We start from the raw sequence: 18,258 nt of genomic DNA, 5'->3' as shown, positions 1-18,258 counted from the left end.
TGATAAAACGGAACTGTTGGCTTAGCACGGGTGCTGGTAGTCGGTCTCTTCTGTTCCTTTAAATACTGTGGCGCGCTCCACCACCTCCCTCGCTCCACCGCACAAGCCCCACCCACTCTTCTTGTCTCTTCCCCTGCGTCGCCGAACTGTCTTGAGCTTGCAGAGAATCCCCCGCATGCGTAGTTAGCATCAGCTCCCCCACCTTCCCGGCGCGCTGATTGGCTAATCCCCTTTCTGCCGGAAAGTCAACATGTCCCGCGTGTGGAGTAGCGGCCGCCGCTAAACTTGGACCAATCGAGGCAGCTTTTACTTTGCGTGGTGCCACTGCGTCAGCCAATGGGAGGCGGTCTTGTTTAGGGCGACGCAGCCCCGAGTGTGTCTGTGAGAGGATCAGTCTGGGTGCTGCTGTTGCGGGCGTGAGGAGACGCAAGGGCCGGGCCAGGTGAGATAGGGATAATGGGGGCAGGGCCGAGGCAAGGCAGGGCACAGCATGTAGCAAGCCTCTTCTGCTTTAGTTGTAGTCAGGCTAAATGGTGTTGGGAAAGGCAAGCAGACCCTGGTGTCCTGCCAAGGCCCGACTGGTAGGGAAAGCAAGTGGAGGAGCGGGTGGGGCAGTCCGGTCCTAGCACGGGCACCATTTTAAGGAGTGGCCTCGGCTCGGTAAGCTTGGGGAGGAGATAATACTCTGAAATGTGGTGCTTCAGAGTAGCGGCCGGATGAGGCGCGTCCTCGTTTTCTTTCGCGTGGCGGTGATTCCTCGCACGGGTTGCCACAGGCGAGGTGAGGAAGAGATGCTTCCTTTCCACTTCTCAGGTCGGTCCCTGGACTTACCCACACGCACGCGTCTCGTTCCCTTCTTCCGTACTTGTTCTCGGCCATGTGCTCGGCGCTTTCTCTTCCCTTCCACCTGGCTAGGCCACGCCTTTTAAAGATGGTTGTTTAGGAGGTGTGCCATGAGAAACGTGGGCAAGAATTAAAATACGGTGTCGGGAAATCAATTGGTGTCGCGTGTGCCTGCTTTGTGAGAGGGTTCTCGTAGATGTGCACCGTTAAAGTCCCCTTTTAGTTCTGTAGTACTTAACCTGGCATGCACTTGCTTTCCTCCCACCGGCCTCTATTCACTGCTCCCCCCGCTGTCGCTGTGTAGAAAATAGTTTTGTTGCTGGCCGCCCGAGGGTTTCTGACTACGAATTCTGTAACGGTTGCCATAATTTCCTTCTGTGGCTTGGCATCGCCAGTTGTAGTTCGTTTAGTATATCTTCCAGAAAGATAATTGACTCGCACTTAATGCAGGTTTTGAAAGAGTCTGATAAACGAAAGACGTCGGAACTTCTAAAGTGTAATCATGTGGGTTGGTCAGTTAGATCAGATAAACTTATAAATTTATAAGTAACTGATCAAGACCAATTTTACTTCAGTTGAACTAGGTTTCAAGCGCTATTGTGAGGCTCCTTCAAGTTCTTAAAACGGGAGTCGTAGAGCTGGAAAAGGGGCCTATAAGGCCATCAAGTCCAACCCCCTGCTCATTGCAGGAATCCAAATCAGAGCATTCCCAAGAGATGGCTGTCTAGCTGCCTCTTGAAAGCCTCCAGTGTCGGAGAGTACACTATCTCTCTAGGTAATTGGTTCCATTGTTGTATGGCTCTAACAGGAAGTTTTTGCTGATGTCCAGTCAAAATCTGGCTTCCTGCAACTTGAGCCCATTATTCCGTGTACTGCACTCTGGGATGATTGAGAAGACATCCTGGTCCTCCTCTGTGTGACAACCTTTCATATACTTGAAGACTGTCATATCTCCCCTCAGTCCTCTCTTTTCGAGGCTAAACATGCCTAGTTCTTTCAGTCTCTCCTGATAGGGCTTTGTTTCCAGTCCCCTGATCATCCTTGCTGCCCTCCTCTGAACCTGTTCCAGTTTGTCAGCATCCTTTTTGAAGTGCGGAGACCAGAACTGGACACAGTACTCAAGATGAGGCCTAACCAGTGCTGAATAAAGGGAAACTAATACTTCATGTGATTTGGAAACAATACTTCTGTTAATGCAGCCTAATATAGCATTTGCCTTTTTTGGAGCCACATTACACTGTTGGCTCATATTCAGCTTGTGATCAATGACAATTCCACTATCCTTCTCACATGTTGTATGGCTGAGCCAAGTATCCCCCATCTTATAACTTTGCATTTGGTTTCTTTTTCCTAAGTGTACAACTTTGCATTTATCCCTGTTGAATTTCATTCTGTTGTTTTTAGCCCAATGCTCCAGCCTATTAAGGTCCCTTTGAATTTTGTTTCTGTCTTCCATGGTATTAGCTGTGTCCTCCAATTTTGTATCATCTGCAAATTTGATAAGCATGCTCTGTACCTCCTCATCCAAGTCATTAATAAAAATGTTGAAGAGCACTGGGCCCAGGACCGAGCCCTGTGGTACCCCACTTGTTACTTCCACCCAGTTTGAGAAGGAACCATTGATAAGCACTCTTTGAGTACGATTCTGGAGCCAGCTGTGGATCCACCTGATAGTTGTTCCATCCAGCCCACATTTAGCTAGCTTGCTAATCAGAATATCATGGGGCACTTTGTCAAAAGCTTTGCTGAAGTTGAGATATATTATGTCCACAGCATTCCCACAGTCTGCAAGGGAGGCTACCTGATCAAAAATGAGATAAGATTAGTTTGGCAGGATTTGTTCTTCATAAATCCATGTTGGCTTCTGGTAATCACTGCATTGTTTTCAAGGTGCTTACAGATTGACTGCTTTGTAATCTGCTCCAGAGTTTTTCCAGGGATTGATGTTAGGCTGACTGGTCTGTAGTTCCACGGTTCCTCCTTTTTGCCCTTTTTGAAGATAGGGACAACATTAGCTCTCCTCCAGTCCTCCGGCACTTCACCAGTCCTCCATGATTTCTCAAAGATAATAGCCAGAGGTTCTGAGAGTTCTTCCACCTTCAATACTCTAGGATGCAGTTTATTGGCCCCTGGAGATTTGAACTCGTTCAAAGTGATTAGGTATTCCTTGACTGTTTGTCTATCAATCTTAAGCTCCAATACTGCCCCTTCATGTTTCCCGGGAGGGTCATAGACACTCTTTTGGGAGAAGACTGAGCCAAAGTAGGAATTGAGCACTTCTGTCTTTTCTTTGTCATCTGTTCATCATTTTGCCATCCTCATTGAGTAGCTGTATCACCATGTCTTTTCTCTGTCTTTTACTATGGATGTACCTGAAGAAAGCTTTTTTGTTGCTTTTAGCATCTCTCGCTAACCTCAGCTTATACTCAGCTTTAGCCTTCCTGACACCATCCCGGCAATTCCGTGCTACCTGCCTGTACTCTTCCTTTGCGGCCTGGCTTTCTTTCCACTTCCTGTATGTGTCCTTTTTTGTTTTCAGGTCTTCTCTAAGCTTTTTGTGAAGCCACATTGGCTTCTTCTGCTGTTTCCCCCCCCCCTTTTTTTCCTTGTTGGAATTGCTTGCCATTGCACTTTTAGAATTTCCTTTCATAGAAACTCCCACCCATCTTGGATTCCTTTTCTCATTAGGGTCGCTTGCCATGGAACCGTACTTACAATGGTTCTGAGTTCATTAAAATCAGCTTTCCTGAAGTCCAGGGTGCGCGTATGACTACTCTCAACTTTTGCTTATGTTAAAATCAAGAATTCAAGTATGGTGTGGTCACTTTCCCCCAGAGTTCCCATAACTGCCACTTCATCCACCAAATCATTTCTATTGGTTAGAATCAAGTCCAGGATAGCTGATCCTCTGGTTGCTTCCTCCACTTTCTGTAGGAGAAAGTTATCTCCAACACAAGTCAGAAATTTCTTGGAGGAGCCGTGTTAGGCAGAATTTGTCTCCCAGCAGATATCGGGATAATTGAAGTCCCCCATTACTACTACATCATGACTCCTTGAAACATTGGCAATTTGTTTTTCAAAAGTTACATTCTCGTCTTCTCCTTGATTGGGTGGTCGGTAGTAGACTCCAAGCACCACATTCCTTTTATTACTTGCCCCATTAATTTTAATCCAGATACTCTCGGTGGAGTTACCAAGCTCATCTTTCTGTATTTCTGTGCAGGAATATATATTTTTAACATATAGCGTGACTCCACCTCCCTTTTTATTCCTTCTGTTCTTTTTGAACAAGTTATATCCTTCAATCGCTGTATTCCAGTCATGGGAGTCATCCCACCAAGTTTCAGTTATACCTATCAAGTTGTAATTACCCTCCTGTATTAAGAGTTCAAGCTCGTTCTGCTTGTTTCCTATGCTCTACGCATTAGTATACAGACATCGAAAACCATGTGATTTATGGCTTGGCTTCCTTACTACATTTTTCTGAGGACTGTTACTTGGCTCTATTAGAGCCGATCTCTCTGTTTCCATTGCTGTGCACAAGCCTTCATCAGTCGTTACTACCAAGTTTGCATCTCCCTCCCCTTAGGATTCAATTTAAAGCCCTCCTGATGTCTTCTCCATGCTGTGGCCAAACACATTTTTCCCAGTCCTTGTGAGATGCAACCCCTCACTTGCCAGCAATCCATCTTCCAGGAAGCATAGCCCGTGGTCCCAGAATCCAAATCTCTCACGTCGGCACCACCTTCATAGCCATTCATTCACATGGAGTATTTTTCTTTCCCTTTCTACTCCTCTTCTAAGTACTCTGGCAGTATCATTTGTTCCCACATGGATGAGGAGAAAGAGATACCTGTTGGTGGGCTTGTGAGTGATGGCAACCCTTCCATCACATCTAATCCATCCTCCTGGTAGACAGCATACCTGACGAGTCCACGGATCTTCTTGCCATACTTGGGTTTCGATTCCATGCAGTAGGGAGTCTCCCACTACTACTATTCTTCTCTTCTTGTTGTGGGATGTGGTTTCATTGCCCCTGCTTGATTGAGCTTCTTGTTGTCACATGGGGTCTCCTGTAATTCTTCCACCACAGGCTGTCCTCCAGTCTCATCCTCGAGTGGTTGAAAGCAGTTCCATAGTTCCACTGGTGAAGGGTGTCTTCTAGCTCTTCTGATTTGTCACCCTTTCCCACGGAGTTTCCTCCACTTCGTTGTTCCTCTCCAAAGCAGTCTCTTTTTCTGCTACCACATGCTGTTGTTCTTCCACCTCTTCATCTTCAGTGTGGCCACCTGCCGTTTCAGGCCTCGCACTTTTTCTTCAAACAGTTCCATGAGCTTGCACTTGTTGCACATGTATGCCATGTCATTCTCAGGCAAGAAAACAAACATGACACACACCTTGCAGATCACAACCACTGGAGTATCCTTCATTGTAGAATATAATATTTAATAATGGGTTGTGTACATAATGACATCACAAAGACTGAATTCTGTCTGCAGCAGATTTTCAGCATGACTGCTGTTTATATTCCTAAGAATACAGATTCTTTTCCCTGCTAATATTCAAATGTTTGCTCCCATTTACCATGGTATATTTCAGTTGCTGGATGTCTCTTCTTGTCCTCCCCCATTTGAGTACTGCTAAGGGGGCTGATGGGGGTTGGAGGCCAACTGTATCTGCAGGGCTCTGAGTTCCCCACCTCTGTTGTAACTTTAAAACCAGCAATCAAATTAAGTGCACACCCTGCTCCTATAAATGTATTCTTGGAAATTAAATTCAACTTTATTCAGTGAGGGGTGCTCCCAGATTAAGTATTCATAAGCCCCATTGAACGTAAGTGTTACATCTAAGTAAATGTAGGAAGCTGCCTTAAACTGAGTCAGACTATTCGTCTGTCTAGCACAATTTTGCCTACACTGACTGGTAAGTGGCCCTCCAGGGTTTCAAACAGGAGACATTCTGTCCTCTTATCTGGAGATGGCAAGGATTGAAGTTGGGACCTTCTGCATTCAAAGCAGTTGCTCCACCACTGAGCTACAGTCCTTTCCTGATTCATATGATGAAACTGCAATTCTTGTAGTTTAGTTATGGTTGCAGTAATAATAATGAATAGTCTATTGTGTTGCAAAGCTCCCAAAATACTTACCGCTTATTTTGATAACTTCATTTTGTCTTGCATCAGTATGCATGGTCTCTCAAAATGGTTATGCTTCTGAGGATAGCATATCCTCAATGCTAGTCCTACTCAGAGCAGACCCAATGATGTTAATAACTTTAATTCATTAATTTCAGTATGTCTCTTCTTAGTAGGGCATGAATATAACCCTTAGACTGCAATTCTTTGACAACTTGGCTGACTTCTGAGTAAGGATGCATAGTATTGTACTATTATTAGCATTTGGGGTGGGGGAGAAGAGAAGGAACTGTCACTCCTTTGTTGAAAACCAAACAGTTATTGATTGAAAACTAAATTTTGTCTTGCTTATACTTGCTCTCAGTTACTCTTTGAGATGAAGTGGCTGATTTCGTTGCATAGCAATAAGGACAGGAGTTTTCATCTTCCTGTAAACGTGAGCATATGACCTTTTAAAGGTCTAGTTACAACAAGTCTATGAGCTACAAACTCCACTAAGATGCCTTCCAGAAATGTTGTCTCTGTGTTACAAGTTTGGAACTACTAATTTATAGAATTCATTCTGAAATGAATCAAGATCTAATAGTGGATTACAGGAATGTTGTGGTGGATCAACATACTCTTGGGTGATGGCATTCAGGACAATGTATTTTGGACTATGGCACTTAAGTAACACAAAGTGCAGCTTGGTTCTGTATAGATACTAGGTTGTATCCAGAATTTCCATGAACAGAATTCACCTCTTAGGATGCTCATACCAGAGGAAGGGGTGTAGACAATTTCTGCCAGTTCCTCCTTTCCCCTGTACCTCTTGAAGTATTGCAAGGGGCTGCAGGAAGAAGAGGAAATTAGCAAAAATCATCTCCCTCCCTTCTTTGCAGCAGGAGAGGCCGTACCTCAGTCCCATCTGTGAATAGAAAATGCCCTTCAGTCAGGACACAACTCTATTTTGTTGTTGGGTCTGATCCATAAAAAGTTTGAAAAAAATGGTGTTGACTGATACCTGATTTATATTTAATATATGTTATAACCATAACGTTACAGATTTCTGGCAAGTCACCTTGCTGAAATACTAAGACTACACTTCTGTAAATGCTTTTGGAATTCTGGCATATGTTGAAGGTTACTTCTCTTGAGAATGTGTTTTATGGAACTTGATGTTCTACGCAAAAGACTGAGAAGTTGGTGTTAATACACAAGATCGTTTATCTTTATTTGTAAAGTACTTCATATAGCTTGCTTTTTTTTTAGGGATAATTGGGGGGGAGTCAAAATAGAGTCGAGCATTCCATCTATGGCTCAATTTATCAAATTTTGTCTTGCCACTTGACAGTAGCTTCAGGTAAAGTACCTTTATTTTTCATTATGACCCATAAAATAAATGTCCAGTAAGCTTTCATTAAGCTTCATTTGCAGGATGTACCGTCATAGAAGTTATTTCTAAATTATGGTAAAATCTGATGTTTGTCTCCTCTGGCCTTCTAAGTAGTAGTTTTAATATTTTAAATCTGTGAAGTAGGTGTCCAGAATTGTACCACCATTTGCTCAGGTACAGTGGTCAGAACTACATATTGCACATGATACAGGAGTGCTGCCAAAAATTGCAGCCCCATATCAAGTTCTTCTCTCCCACCACACTCCCCCATACCCATTTCATGCTATCATTACATCGTCTATGTCTCCTCCTCTACTCTCCAGCTAAAGTCACTAATGTGAGCCAGGAAATTCACAATGGGGTACTGTCACAACATGGATTAAATTATCCAAAGTGTTATAATTGGAAGGTCAGGGATAGTTTGAGAGAGATGGCACTTTTGGCAGCAGCCTCATGTTGGGCATAAAGTATAGTTTCAGCTTGATTGCAACTACTGTTTATATCACTTCTGTATGTTTAGCTGTTTTCTTAATCTTTCTGGTCATAATATGGAAAGTCTTCACCTTAAACTCATGAAAAGGTGAGCTGACCTATACTTGTGATGAAGAATCCTCTTCCAAACAAGTAGTTTCCTCAGTTTTTTGTTCTTACCTGCTTTTCAAGGTGTCATGCTGTTATGGTGTTGTCTAAAACAGGTGGGCAGAAGACAGAGTAAAATCTGCTAGTAGTTCTTTGGGTGAGTTGCAGTAGATTTGCCTGGTTTTCTGAATCCCAGTTGTTGTCAATAGTAGTAGCTAAAAGCTCCACCACCCATCCAGATTAGGTTGTTGAAAAATAACATTTGAGAGAAAACCAGGAGTGTGAAAAGACTTGTGAGCTAGGTTCTGTTACCAATTACAATTCCTGGGCTGAGCATGTTATCAGAAGTGACCTGTTCCTTAATTCTTAGTATATGTCTGCCCAGCTAAGTGACTGGCAACTGGACCTCAGGACTTATTACCAGTGATTTAATTTTGTATGGCAGTTTCCTATGTTTAAAACTTATTAATCTTCAGTACTTTTAGATTTTTTTCCAAATTATTTTTTAAAGGGGCTGTTAGATATGAATAGACTATATTATCTTGTGGTGTAGCCATGACAAAAGATGGTATATCATTGTAAAACCTTGCTAAAATGTAATCAAAAGTAAAATATATTGGAGATTTTTTATTTTATACATTAGAGGTAGGGAAACATTTTTCTGTCAAGGGGCATTGACCTACAGGGAGGGGATCAGTTGAGGGCTCGGGGGGTGCTCTCCAGGCTCCCTGCCGGCTCCCTGCCGGCTCCCTGCCCCTTCCCCTGCCCCTTCCCCTGCAGCCCACCAAGGCGTCAACAGTAGCAGCCTTCAGCCAATTCACACTGTGGTTGTTGTTGGGCCACAGTTGGTCGAAAGTGTTAAGAGCCCTATCCAGCAGTGTTCAGTTTGAATCTTATTGTTTATAGCCAGTGAGCATTACAATATAAACACAAGATCTATAAAACAAACAAACAAACACACACACACAGGTATATAAACACAGACAATTGATCTAATAATACTAAGACCCTGAAAATACAAATAAACAAAAAATTAAACCATTCAGTTAATTTCCCCTTAAAATTTGGCACTAGTATGGTTCAAAAGACTGTTTTTATCTTAATTGTAGTGAAAATAAATAAAACTACCCTATAACTGACAAATTTTATCTACATTAGCCAGCGACCACCTAATCTTAAAATCATCTGATTGACTTTCTAAGAAGGTCTGAAGAGGGAGAAGAAACCTAGCCCTTGGTGAAATATATAATATAATGTATAACTACTTCAGTTGGGCCTGATCCATATACATATAAAGTTCTTTTATTGGCCTGTTAGAAAATGTGCCAGCCAGTAGGTGTTGTTTGAAATCTAAGCTTGGTGAAAGCGTGCCTGACAGGAAAAAATATTAGTTCCCTCAGATAAGTTCCTTTTTGTGGTTTGATTTAATTTTGGTATATCAAATGGCAGATTTGCAGTTCTTCATGTATTCAAAATCTCTTTTGGCATCTTTGGTGAAAATTGTATCCCGCATCTTACAATCAGATACATCCTGTGATGTCATTGCTTAGGGAATCGAATAACTAAACATCAGAAATCTACAAAATTGTACCCAGCCTTCACTATTAGATAATCTAAAAAATATAATTTTGCTAAAAGTTGATTTGACATCAATGAAAGCTTTTTCCAATAACTATAATGGATTTGTGAATATATGCTTTTTGAGAAGAGAGGCCTACTTTAGCCCTGAGTAATGTACTCTGTGATACTGCCAAAAGTGCACAAAAACTTGTTTTAAATACATTGAGTTCATCTCTGCGATGGCTACCCCAAATTTTTGCACCATATTTATTATTAACATTTATTACCCACCCTTTACCCAAAGGCCCCAGGGCAGGTTACAACCATTTTAAAATACAATATTTACAGCAACCTAAAATCACAAAACAGGGTTGGCGTCCTAAAAATATACATTTCAGGTGTCAAAGGCCAGGATAAAGAGGTGTGCCTTCAGAATTAGCCTGAAATTGTATAATGAAGTTGCCAGATGTACCTTGGTGGGGAGGGAATTCCATAGCTTAGGGGCCACCATAGAGTGTCCTCTCTCAGGCCGCCACGACCCGATCTTCCATGGCTAGCAGAACTACCAGAAGGGCCTCCTCTGCTAATCTCAACACCAGAGAAGTTGTGTAGGGATAGGACTGCAGAAGGCAGGCTTTCAGTCTTTGGAACCTAAGTTGTTAAGGGCTTTAAACACTAACGTTGAGCACCTTAAATTGAGCCTGGAACGAACTGGCCACCAGTGCAGTTGTTTTAAAATGGGTTATATGAGATCTAAAGGAAACTCCAGCCGTTAATCTGGTAGCTGCATTTTGGACCAGTTGAGCTTTCTGAGTCATCTTCAAGGGCAGCCCCATGTGGAGTGCATTGCAGTAATCCAATCTGGAAGTTACCAGAACATGGAGTACTATGGCCAAATCATCACTGTCCAACAAAAGGGGCCAAAGCTGGCGAATCACCCAGAGGTGGAAGAAGGCACTGAGACCACCTGAGCCTCCAGTCACAGTGTTGAATCCAGGAGTACCCCCAAGCTGTGAACCTGCTCCTTCAAGGGGAGTGCAACCCCATCCAGAACCATATGAAAGATGAGACGCTATCTTGGTAACAAAAACTTTTTTAGTGTTGGTTCTAATAAACAATGGCCCTCAGTATAGTAAAGCTTTTTCTGCCAGTGAACGGGCAGCTGAAGATACAATTGCCTCAAAATAGGAATGCCATAAGGTTTTGTCAGAGAAATGAAGCCCTAAATATTTAAATGAATGACACTATTCATTACTATGTCCATTCAGATCCCATTTATGTTGTTTGTGCCTTTAGAACGCCACCACTTTAGTCTTACTGTAACTAATAGATAGTCTGTCCTGCTGATAGTAAATTCCAAATTTGGTAAGTAATTTTCTGGTACCCATTTGAGTTAATGAAATAAGGGCCATATGGTCTGCATAGAGCAGAACTGGAACCTTCTGTTTCTCAGGTGTGGGGTTATCCAGCAGTGGCACCCAACCAATTGCTCTGCATACAGGTCCTTCCCTTGGGAAAGGGTGCTCTGTTTATGTATCTTTGTGTAAAAAGAGAATATTGTTGCAAGTGGTGATAGTCCCCAATTTTTTGATGATCTGTCCATTCAAATATTAAATATAATATTATTCTGTTTGAAATGGGTATCAGTCATAATTAAAAACTTCCATATATATCAGTACAAGTCCTTGTGCTAGGTATATCTAACAAATATAAGTTTAATATACATAAAATGGCTAGCATTCATAAACAAATGTACAAAACAATCATAGTTAACAATGTATTATACATGCATTGTTGATTGTTGTGTGGGTGACTGACACAGGATTAAGCATCCAAACAGACAGTTTTAATTCGATTGTGATACATTCTAGCGATATTCTTTTATAATTTACCCTAACCCTTAATATTTATTGTTCAGTCTCAATTGACTGCACAAGATATACATCTGTATAGAAAAGGTGTAGATTGCACTTATTGTTTACAGGATCTAGGAATGCTAAAGGAGCACAACAGAATTTAACTGATAAAAATTTCCAGTCCCCACTGAAGAAGACCTGTACAGGTTGACACACGTTTGGGATATGCTCAGCACAATGACTTTTTATTGTTATATGATTGTTTTATACATGGTTTTATGAATGCTAGCCATATTAAACTTACATTTGTTACAAATACCTAGTACAAGGAATTGTAGTGATATATATGGAAGTTTTTAATTATGATTGATAGCTATTTCAAACAGAATAATATTATATGTAATGTTTGAATAGATATATCATCTAGCCCAACTGAATTCTTCTGGGTTTGTTCAAGTTGGGTTTCTTTCCTTTTTGGTTTAAGTTAGCTCATCCTTGTAAAGCCAAAATATGGTTTTATGATATCTCCAAATCACTTGACTGCAATCATGTGGACAAGCCACAGAGACTAATTTCTGAGTAAGTATGAATTGGCAGTCTAGTAAAGTCATGTCTCACCTACTGGTAAAAATAAATTATATACTTCTGGGCTTAATCAGTCTTGATCGCCTGTTTCAAATTTGAAGATATTTATTCAAGGCAGATTTTTTTAATTTTAGACATTGCCAGGATGTTTGTACTCTTATCTGCAAGAGCTTAAATAGTTAGATATGCAGACCTATATAAAATTTTTGCAATTATTCTCTGGAAAAACATTATGATCAAATAGTTCTTTCAAAAATAATGTGGGTGGGAAAATAAGTTTTACCTCTCAAATACTACAAAATGAAATGTGTGAACTAGAATGTAGGGATTTTTGTTGTCACTGTGGTTGTTTGGATATTTCTGAACTTAAGGGGGAGAACCATATAACTTATCCATGCTAGGATCTACTTTTGGTGTTATATCACTATACATGGTCTGTTATGCTTTTGGTATATGCACCTTTCAAGGGAAAGCCAGATAATTACCCATCATGCACAGTGCATTAATTCATGTGCTCAACACTTGTTAGACATGTGTATTCTTTTTTCACCATACTTATAGACAACATAAAATTCAAAGCAGCGGACAACAAAACATAATATAAACAATACATAAAATATTATATAGTTTTAAAACAACTAAGATTTCAGTGACTAATAAAACATGGGTGAATTGCTAACCCAGGAATGCTCAGGAAAAATAAAAATGTCCTTTTCTTTTGAAGTACTTTTTCTTTGAAATACTTTCAAGTCTGAAAACACAACATGCTATTTAAAGGTTTGGATGCTGGTGTAAAATGCTAGGGTAGAGTAGGGTTGTAAAAAGTATGTTTGAAGTATGTATAGTATAAGTATAGTGATATTACAATTAAAAAGTGAGCATATTTAATCATACATATAATAATGCTACATTTTTGTAAATTTATCAGATAGAACTGTGATGCCAACTAGTTTTTCTGAAACAGTATGAACTGTCGATCATAAGCACATGTAATGGGTTTTGAGTGAAAAATAAGAGACAAAAATGTACTTTTTTAAATTGTTGTAGCTCACCCTGTGACTTCAGGGTGAAGGGTAGGTTGAGGATGATGATAAAAAATAGTTCAGCTTCCAAAAGGCAATGATATTCCAATATTCCAAAACACAGCATCTGTCAAAGAAGATTGTTAAGCCACTTGTAAGTGGATCTTAACAACTTCCGCCCAGTCTCTAATCTCCTCTTTCTGGACAAGGTGATTGAAAGGGTAGTGGCTGCTCAGCTCCAAGTTTTCCTGGATGAATCAGATTATCTAGACCCTTTTAAATCAGGCTTCAGGCCTGGTCATGGGACAGAGACTGCCTTGGTCGCCCTGCTTGGTGACCTACGCCATGCATCAGACAGAGGGAGTGCATCCCTGTTGGTGCTGCTGGACCTCTCAGCGGCCTTCAATACGATCGACCATGGTATCCTTTAGCTGGGATGGGATTGGGAGGCACTGTTTTACGGTAGCTCTGGTCCTACCTGACGGACAGGACCCAGAAAGTGGTGCTGGGAGACTACTGCTCGACCCACTGGCCGCTGGCCTGTGGGGTACTGCAAAGTTCCAGTTTTGTCTCCCATGCTCTTTAACATTTATATGATAGAAATATTTTAAATAAATAAATAAATAATTCAGAAATGATTTATGGTGTAGGTGGCTATTGGTAGGAGACATACTATGCAAGAATGATACTTTAGAATCTTGTATCAGTTTACTTTTTAAATTCTGTATATGTACTGTCTTACAGGTGGATAAAAGATCTTGCAGATGGCAGATAACAGGTATGTTCTGAATAGCCCATCTTCTGAAAATTATGTGTGTGAAAGAAGTTGCTGTTTATTCACAATTAAATCTTAGTTACATTGTATTCAGGCATCATATAATATTTTAGTTGTTAGATCTCAGATTAAATATTTCTGTAGTATTTCTTTTTACAGCAGTATAAGATTTTGATTATATTCCCCTCTCCCCCAATTCTGTTCTTGCTTTGGATGAAAGTTTATCATTCCTTCTAGAATATGTTCATTAAAAGGGAACATATGTACATGTTTAATTATAGTGCATACTAGAGTGGCATTCTCTCATACTTTGGGCTTGACTTATAGTACATATAACCAAAAAGTTGTGTCCTGATGATGACAAAATGATTGGAGGGATTCAACCAACATTCTTTTGACTTGACCTTCACCCATCAGGGCTAGTTAAATCTAGCAGAGGACGACTACCTGGGTGGGTTCAGGAGGTAATTTAATGCTTTGTTTAGAGAAGGTGTGGTCCTGGCTGCTTTGAAGGAGGTTGTGGTACAACCACTCCTGAAAGTTCTTCTTGGGCTTGTGACTAGAATAAACATCACTTAAGTGCAGATACCACTTTCTTCTGCAAAGCGCTCAAGTGGGTGGCACCTTAACTGCAGATTCCTTTTGGAGGAGATGGATTATGTAGACCCATTCCTAACTGGCTTGAGGCCTGACTTCAGCACAAAAGCAGCCTTGGGTGCCCTGATGATGACCTCTATCAGGAGAGAGTGGTGGGGATGCAACCTGGTTGATTCTCCTTGACCTCTTCAACCATGGTTCTGGATTGGCTATGAGAGTTGGTGGCATAGTGCTGCAGTGGTTTTCCTGTTGTAGGATCATTTCCAGAGGTTGTGCTATGGGATTTATATTCAGTCCCTTGCTGCTTGTGCTGTAGGATCCTGCAAGTTTTCACCTTGTCCCCTATGCTCTTTAAAATCTATGTGAAGTTGTTTGGAGAGGTCATCCAGTGACTTGTAGTGAAGTGTCACTGGTATGTTGATGACAAACAGTTGTACTTTGTTGTTTGAGTCAGATGATGCTGTGGGAGTGCTGAACTGATGCCTAGCTTCAGAAATGGGCTGGACGAGGGCCGATAAACTGAAGCTTAATCCTGACAAAACAGAAGTCCTGCAGATAGATAGTTCAGGGAATTGGTGTTGACCCAGTGTTAGATGTAGTTACACTCTCCCTGAAGGGAACAGGGTTATAGTCTGGTGGTATTTCTGGATCCAGCTTTGTCTTTAGAGGTTCAGGCTGTGTAGCACAAAGTGCCTTTCTCTAGCTTTGGCTGGTGTACCAGCTGTGAGCAATCCTAGCCATAGAGTCTAGCCATAGTTACCATGCTCTGTTAACATTCCATCTGGATTAATGCAATGTGTTGTGTGTAAAGCTACCTCTGAAAACAGTTTGGAAGCTTTAGTTAGTACAGAATGCAGTGGCCAGTTTTTTTACTGGCATTACTTCCTCAGGTCTATCTCATCAGTCTTAAAATAATGTCACTGCTATTTACCTTTAGAGCCCTGAACAGCTTTAAGACCCAAGTATTTGAAGAAATGCCTCCTACCACATCACCTACTTGCATGTTAAAATTGCAAGCCCTTCCCCAAATACCAGCTCTATCAGGGGTGAGGTTTGTTACAGGACAGGTTTTTTTCAGTAGTGGTGGCACAGTTAAGGAGTCCCCCCCCCCCGGAAGAAATGCCTGGCACCACTTTTGCAGTCTTTTAGGCTCCAAGCAAAAACTTTTATCCAGGCATCACAAAACACTTTTGCTATCTTAAATATTTTAAGTGCACTTTTATCTACTGGTTGCTTGTGTGTATTTTATGTTTGTAAAGCTTATCAGTTATTTCAAACCATGTTACAAAGGGCAGTATATCAAACTGTTAAACAAATAAACATATACATGTGTCAAATATAGTGGTTAGTTTTCCCTATGGAGATGGAGATGCATTTTCTTCATGACTCTTGCCAATCCACATTCAAGTGTATTAGGGCTACAGTCTTTGTGTAGAAATGCAGCATTCCATGCACACCCCTGTTGCATTACATTGGGTAACTTACACTCAAACATTAAACAGCAAAGCCTACAACAAGCTCTCAGTGCTTATATTTGTTAAAGCAGGGGTTCCCAAACTGTGGTCCATGTACCATCAGTGGTCTGAAAGCTTCATGCTGGTGGTCTGCAGCATGTCTGTGAAGAAGGGCAGGAGGAGCAGCTGCTCTGTCATTCTAATGCTTTGTTTGCATTGCCTGTTGTTGAGAAGTGGAACTCATTTGCAGCCGCCCTCCCCTGCAGCCGCCCTCCCCTGCAGCCAGCAGAGCAATCCACATTCCCCTTGTCTTCACTCTCTTCCTTCTAAACCTACTTCATTTTGGAGGGGTGGATTACAGGATGTGAAAAGTCTCCATGAGGATGAGGAGGGGGAGTGGTAGCAACATCTTTTACCCAGCCCTCCCGTCCTATCTGCATTATCTGTAGAAGGCAGGTAGTCTTGTCTCTCCCTCCTTACAATTGATGTCCCTTCTGATGGCCCTGCCCACCCTTTCTCTCTTCCAGTATTTGTGCATGCACGCCAAGGGTCTGGCAGTTATAAGTCAGTTAGACAAGCAAGCGCTTGACAAACAGCACTGCATTTCCTAATGCAACTACTGTTGTTCCCCTCTTAAGCCCACCACACTTCCTGTCCCCCCCCTCATTTTATACCCCTTTTTAATCTGCCATGGCACCTGGTATTGTTTGCATTGAGAGACAACAGGTAAGGAGGGGTAAAACCAAGAGATTTAATAGCTGTGAACCATGATGTTTACTTGTGAGTAAGCACCATAGAACACAGGTTTCCTTTTAAGTAAAAGTGCATAGGATCAAGCTTCTAAGGCTGCAGTCCTATGCATATCTAATAGTGATCTTGGTGGGGCTTTCTTCTGAGTAAATATGCATGGGATTGGCTGCATTATGAGGTTTGGGGAGGGGAAAGAGATGAAACATCAATTATGTTTGTGGGGAAGGGTGAAGGAGGGGGGAAATACTGAAAGGTTTTAAGGGATTTTTGTAGATAACTGAGATCACATCTGAGGAGTAGGGTTGCCAGGTTCTTGGCCTGAGACTGATCCTGTATCTTTAGGAGAAGAGAAAGTCAGGCAAGTGCAGGTTTTCTTGCAACTCTGTAATGGGACAAACCACAAGGTGGAATTCTCCCTTCCCCCTGCACAACTTTTAAAGATACAGAAGACCTCTTGGTTGCCAGGCCCAGCCTCCAAGAGGTCTTCTGTATCTTTAAAAGTTGTGGAGAGGGGAGGGAGAATTCCGCCTTGAGGTTTTTCCCATTACAGAGCTGCAAGAACACCTGCACTTGGCTGACCTTCTCTTCTCCTAAAGATACAGGATCAGTCTCACATGGACCTGGCAACCTTACTGAGGAGTGCTTTGAATAAAAGTCTTTTCAACCGTTTCTCACTCCTTACACAGATGACTTGCCTTTTCCAACCTACACAATCCCACCTACACAGAAATCCCTCAGGAAATTCCTCTCATTTCTGTTCCATATGCACCCATTCCATTAAATATTCATATTGATTTTAATTGTTATTTATTACAATGTAAATTAAAGACACAATTAAAATACAATTAAAAATCCCATAGCATCTAGCACAGCACATTACAATTGCTACAACAGACAGAAAATCATTAAGTGGTCCACCAAGACCCTCAGCAGTGGTCCATGGAAAAAAACCCACTGTGTTAAAGTACACAGCAAGTAGGAAATAAAAGTAAGTGTGTGTGGGGGGGAAACAGAGGGTAAATACATACAACAAAACAAAATTACCTAAATCTAAAATATCTCTTCCTCTTATCATATGCATGATGTATCTCTAGTTTACTTAAGAAACTCTTGCACTGTAATTCATAAAACATATCCACCCTGGGACCTTAGGGTTCAGGGTGAGTAATAAATGCTATTGTTGTTCTACACAGATTTTTTTCCTTTTAAGAAGTGCCCCCTCAATTCGGTCAGGAAGTTGTAGTTGTTTCAATTTTTTTCCTGCCAAAGGAGCGCAGGGCAACAAACTACAAAACAATACAAATAAAAAATAACATTAAAAACTTTTGAAAAAATGTAATTGAATATGACTCTGATTCTGTTTTTAATCTGTGTAAAATGGGTATGTCTGTGTAGCCCCATTCCTGCTACTGGATGATGTTTTGTCAAGAAGCAATGTTAACTTATTCCTTAAGGCTCTTAAAACATAGTATTGGCTTTCCAGCCGGTGTTCTTTGCTTCATACCTAGAACTTGTGAGTTCTTCTTGCTAAATCATTTTTTTGTTCTTACTTTCCCATGGGAAGCTTACTATAAATTTTTGAGAAGCCATCCTTTGAATTCTGCATAGTTTTATAGCCTTTTAAATATTTTTTTAAAAAGATTTTTTAACGTAAGTTGCAGTTTTTCATATTCCTGTTGTCTAATCATGCAGTCTAATTCATGCAGTTTAGATGAACCGTTACTATGA

At 41.2% G+C, this 18,258-nt stretch overlaps 1 protein-coding gene across 3 annotated transcripts in view; it reads left to right on the top strand.

The window, feature by feature from the left end:
• The first annotated feature begins 215 nt into the window (after nt 1–215).
• NAP1L4 (nucleosome assembly protein 1 like 4) overlaps nt 216–18,258 on the top strand; it is a 69,112-nt gene continuing 51,069 nt past the window's right edge. For 2 of the 3 annotated variants that reach the window (XM_061610173.1, XM_061610176.1), the window contains exons 1-2: nt 216–442; nt 13,699–13,732. In XM_061610173.1, the coding sequence (XP_061466157.1) occupies nt 13,719–13,732 (14 nt within the window). In that variant the 5' untranslated portion in view covers nt 216–442; nt 13,699–13,718. Of the gene's footprint in view, nt 443–775; nt 814–13,698; nt 13,733–18,258 lie in introns of those variants that run through there. The other variant, XM_061610174.1, reaches the window with a different exon arrangement.

The sequence above is a fragment of the Rhineura floridana genome, chromosome 2, assembly GCF_030035675.1.
Source record: "Rhineura floridana isolate rRhiFlo1 chromosome 2, rRhiFlo1.hap2, whole genome shotgun sequence".
NCBI classification, from domain to species: domain Eukaryota; kingdom Metazoa; phylum Chordata; class Lepidosauria; order Squamata; family Rhineuridae; genus Rhineura; species Rhineura floridana.
The sequence above is the reverse complement of the archived record's forward strand: the minus strand, read 5'-3'. Positions and strand labels throughout refer to the sequence as shown.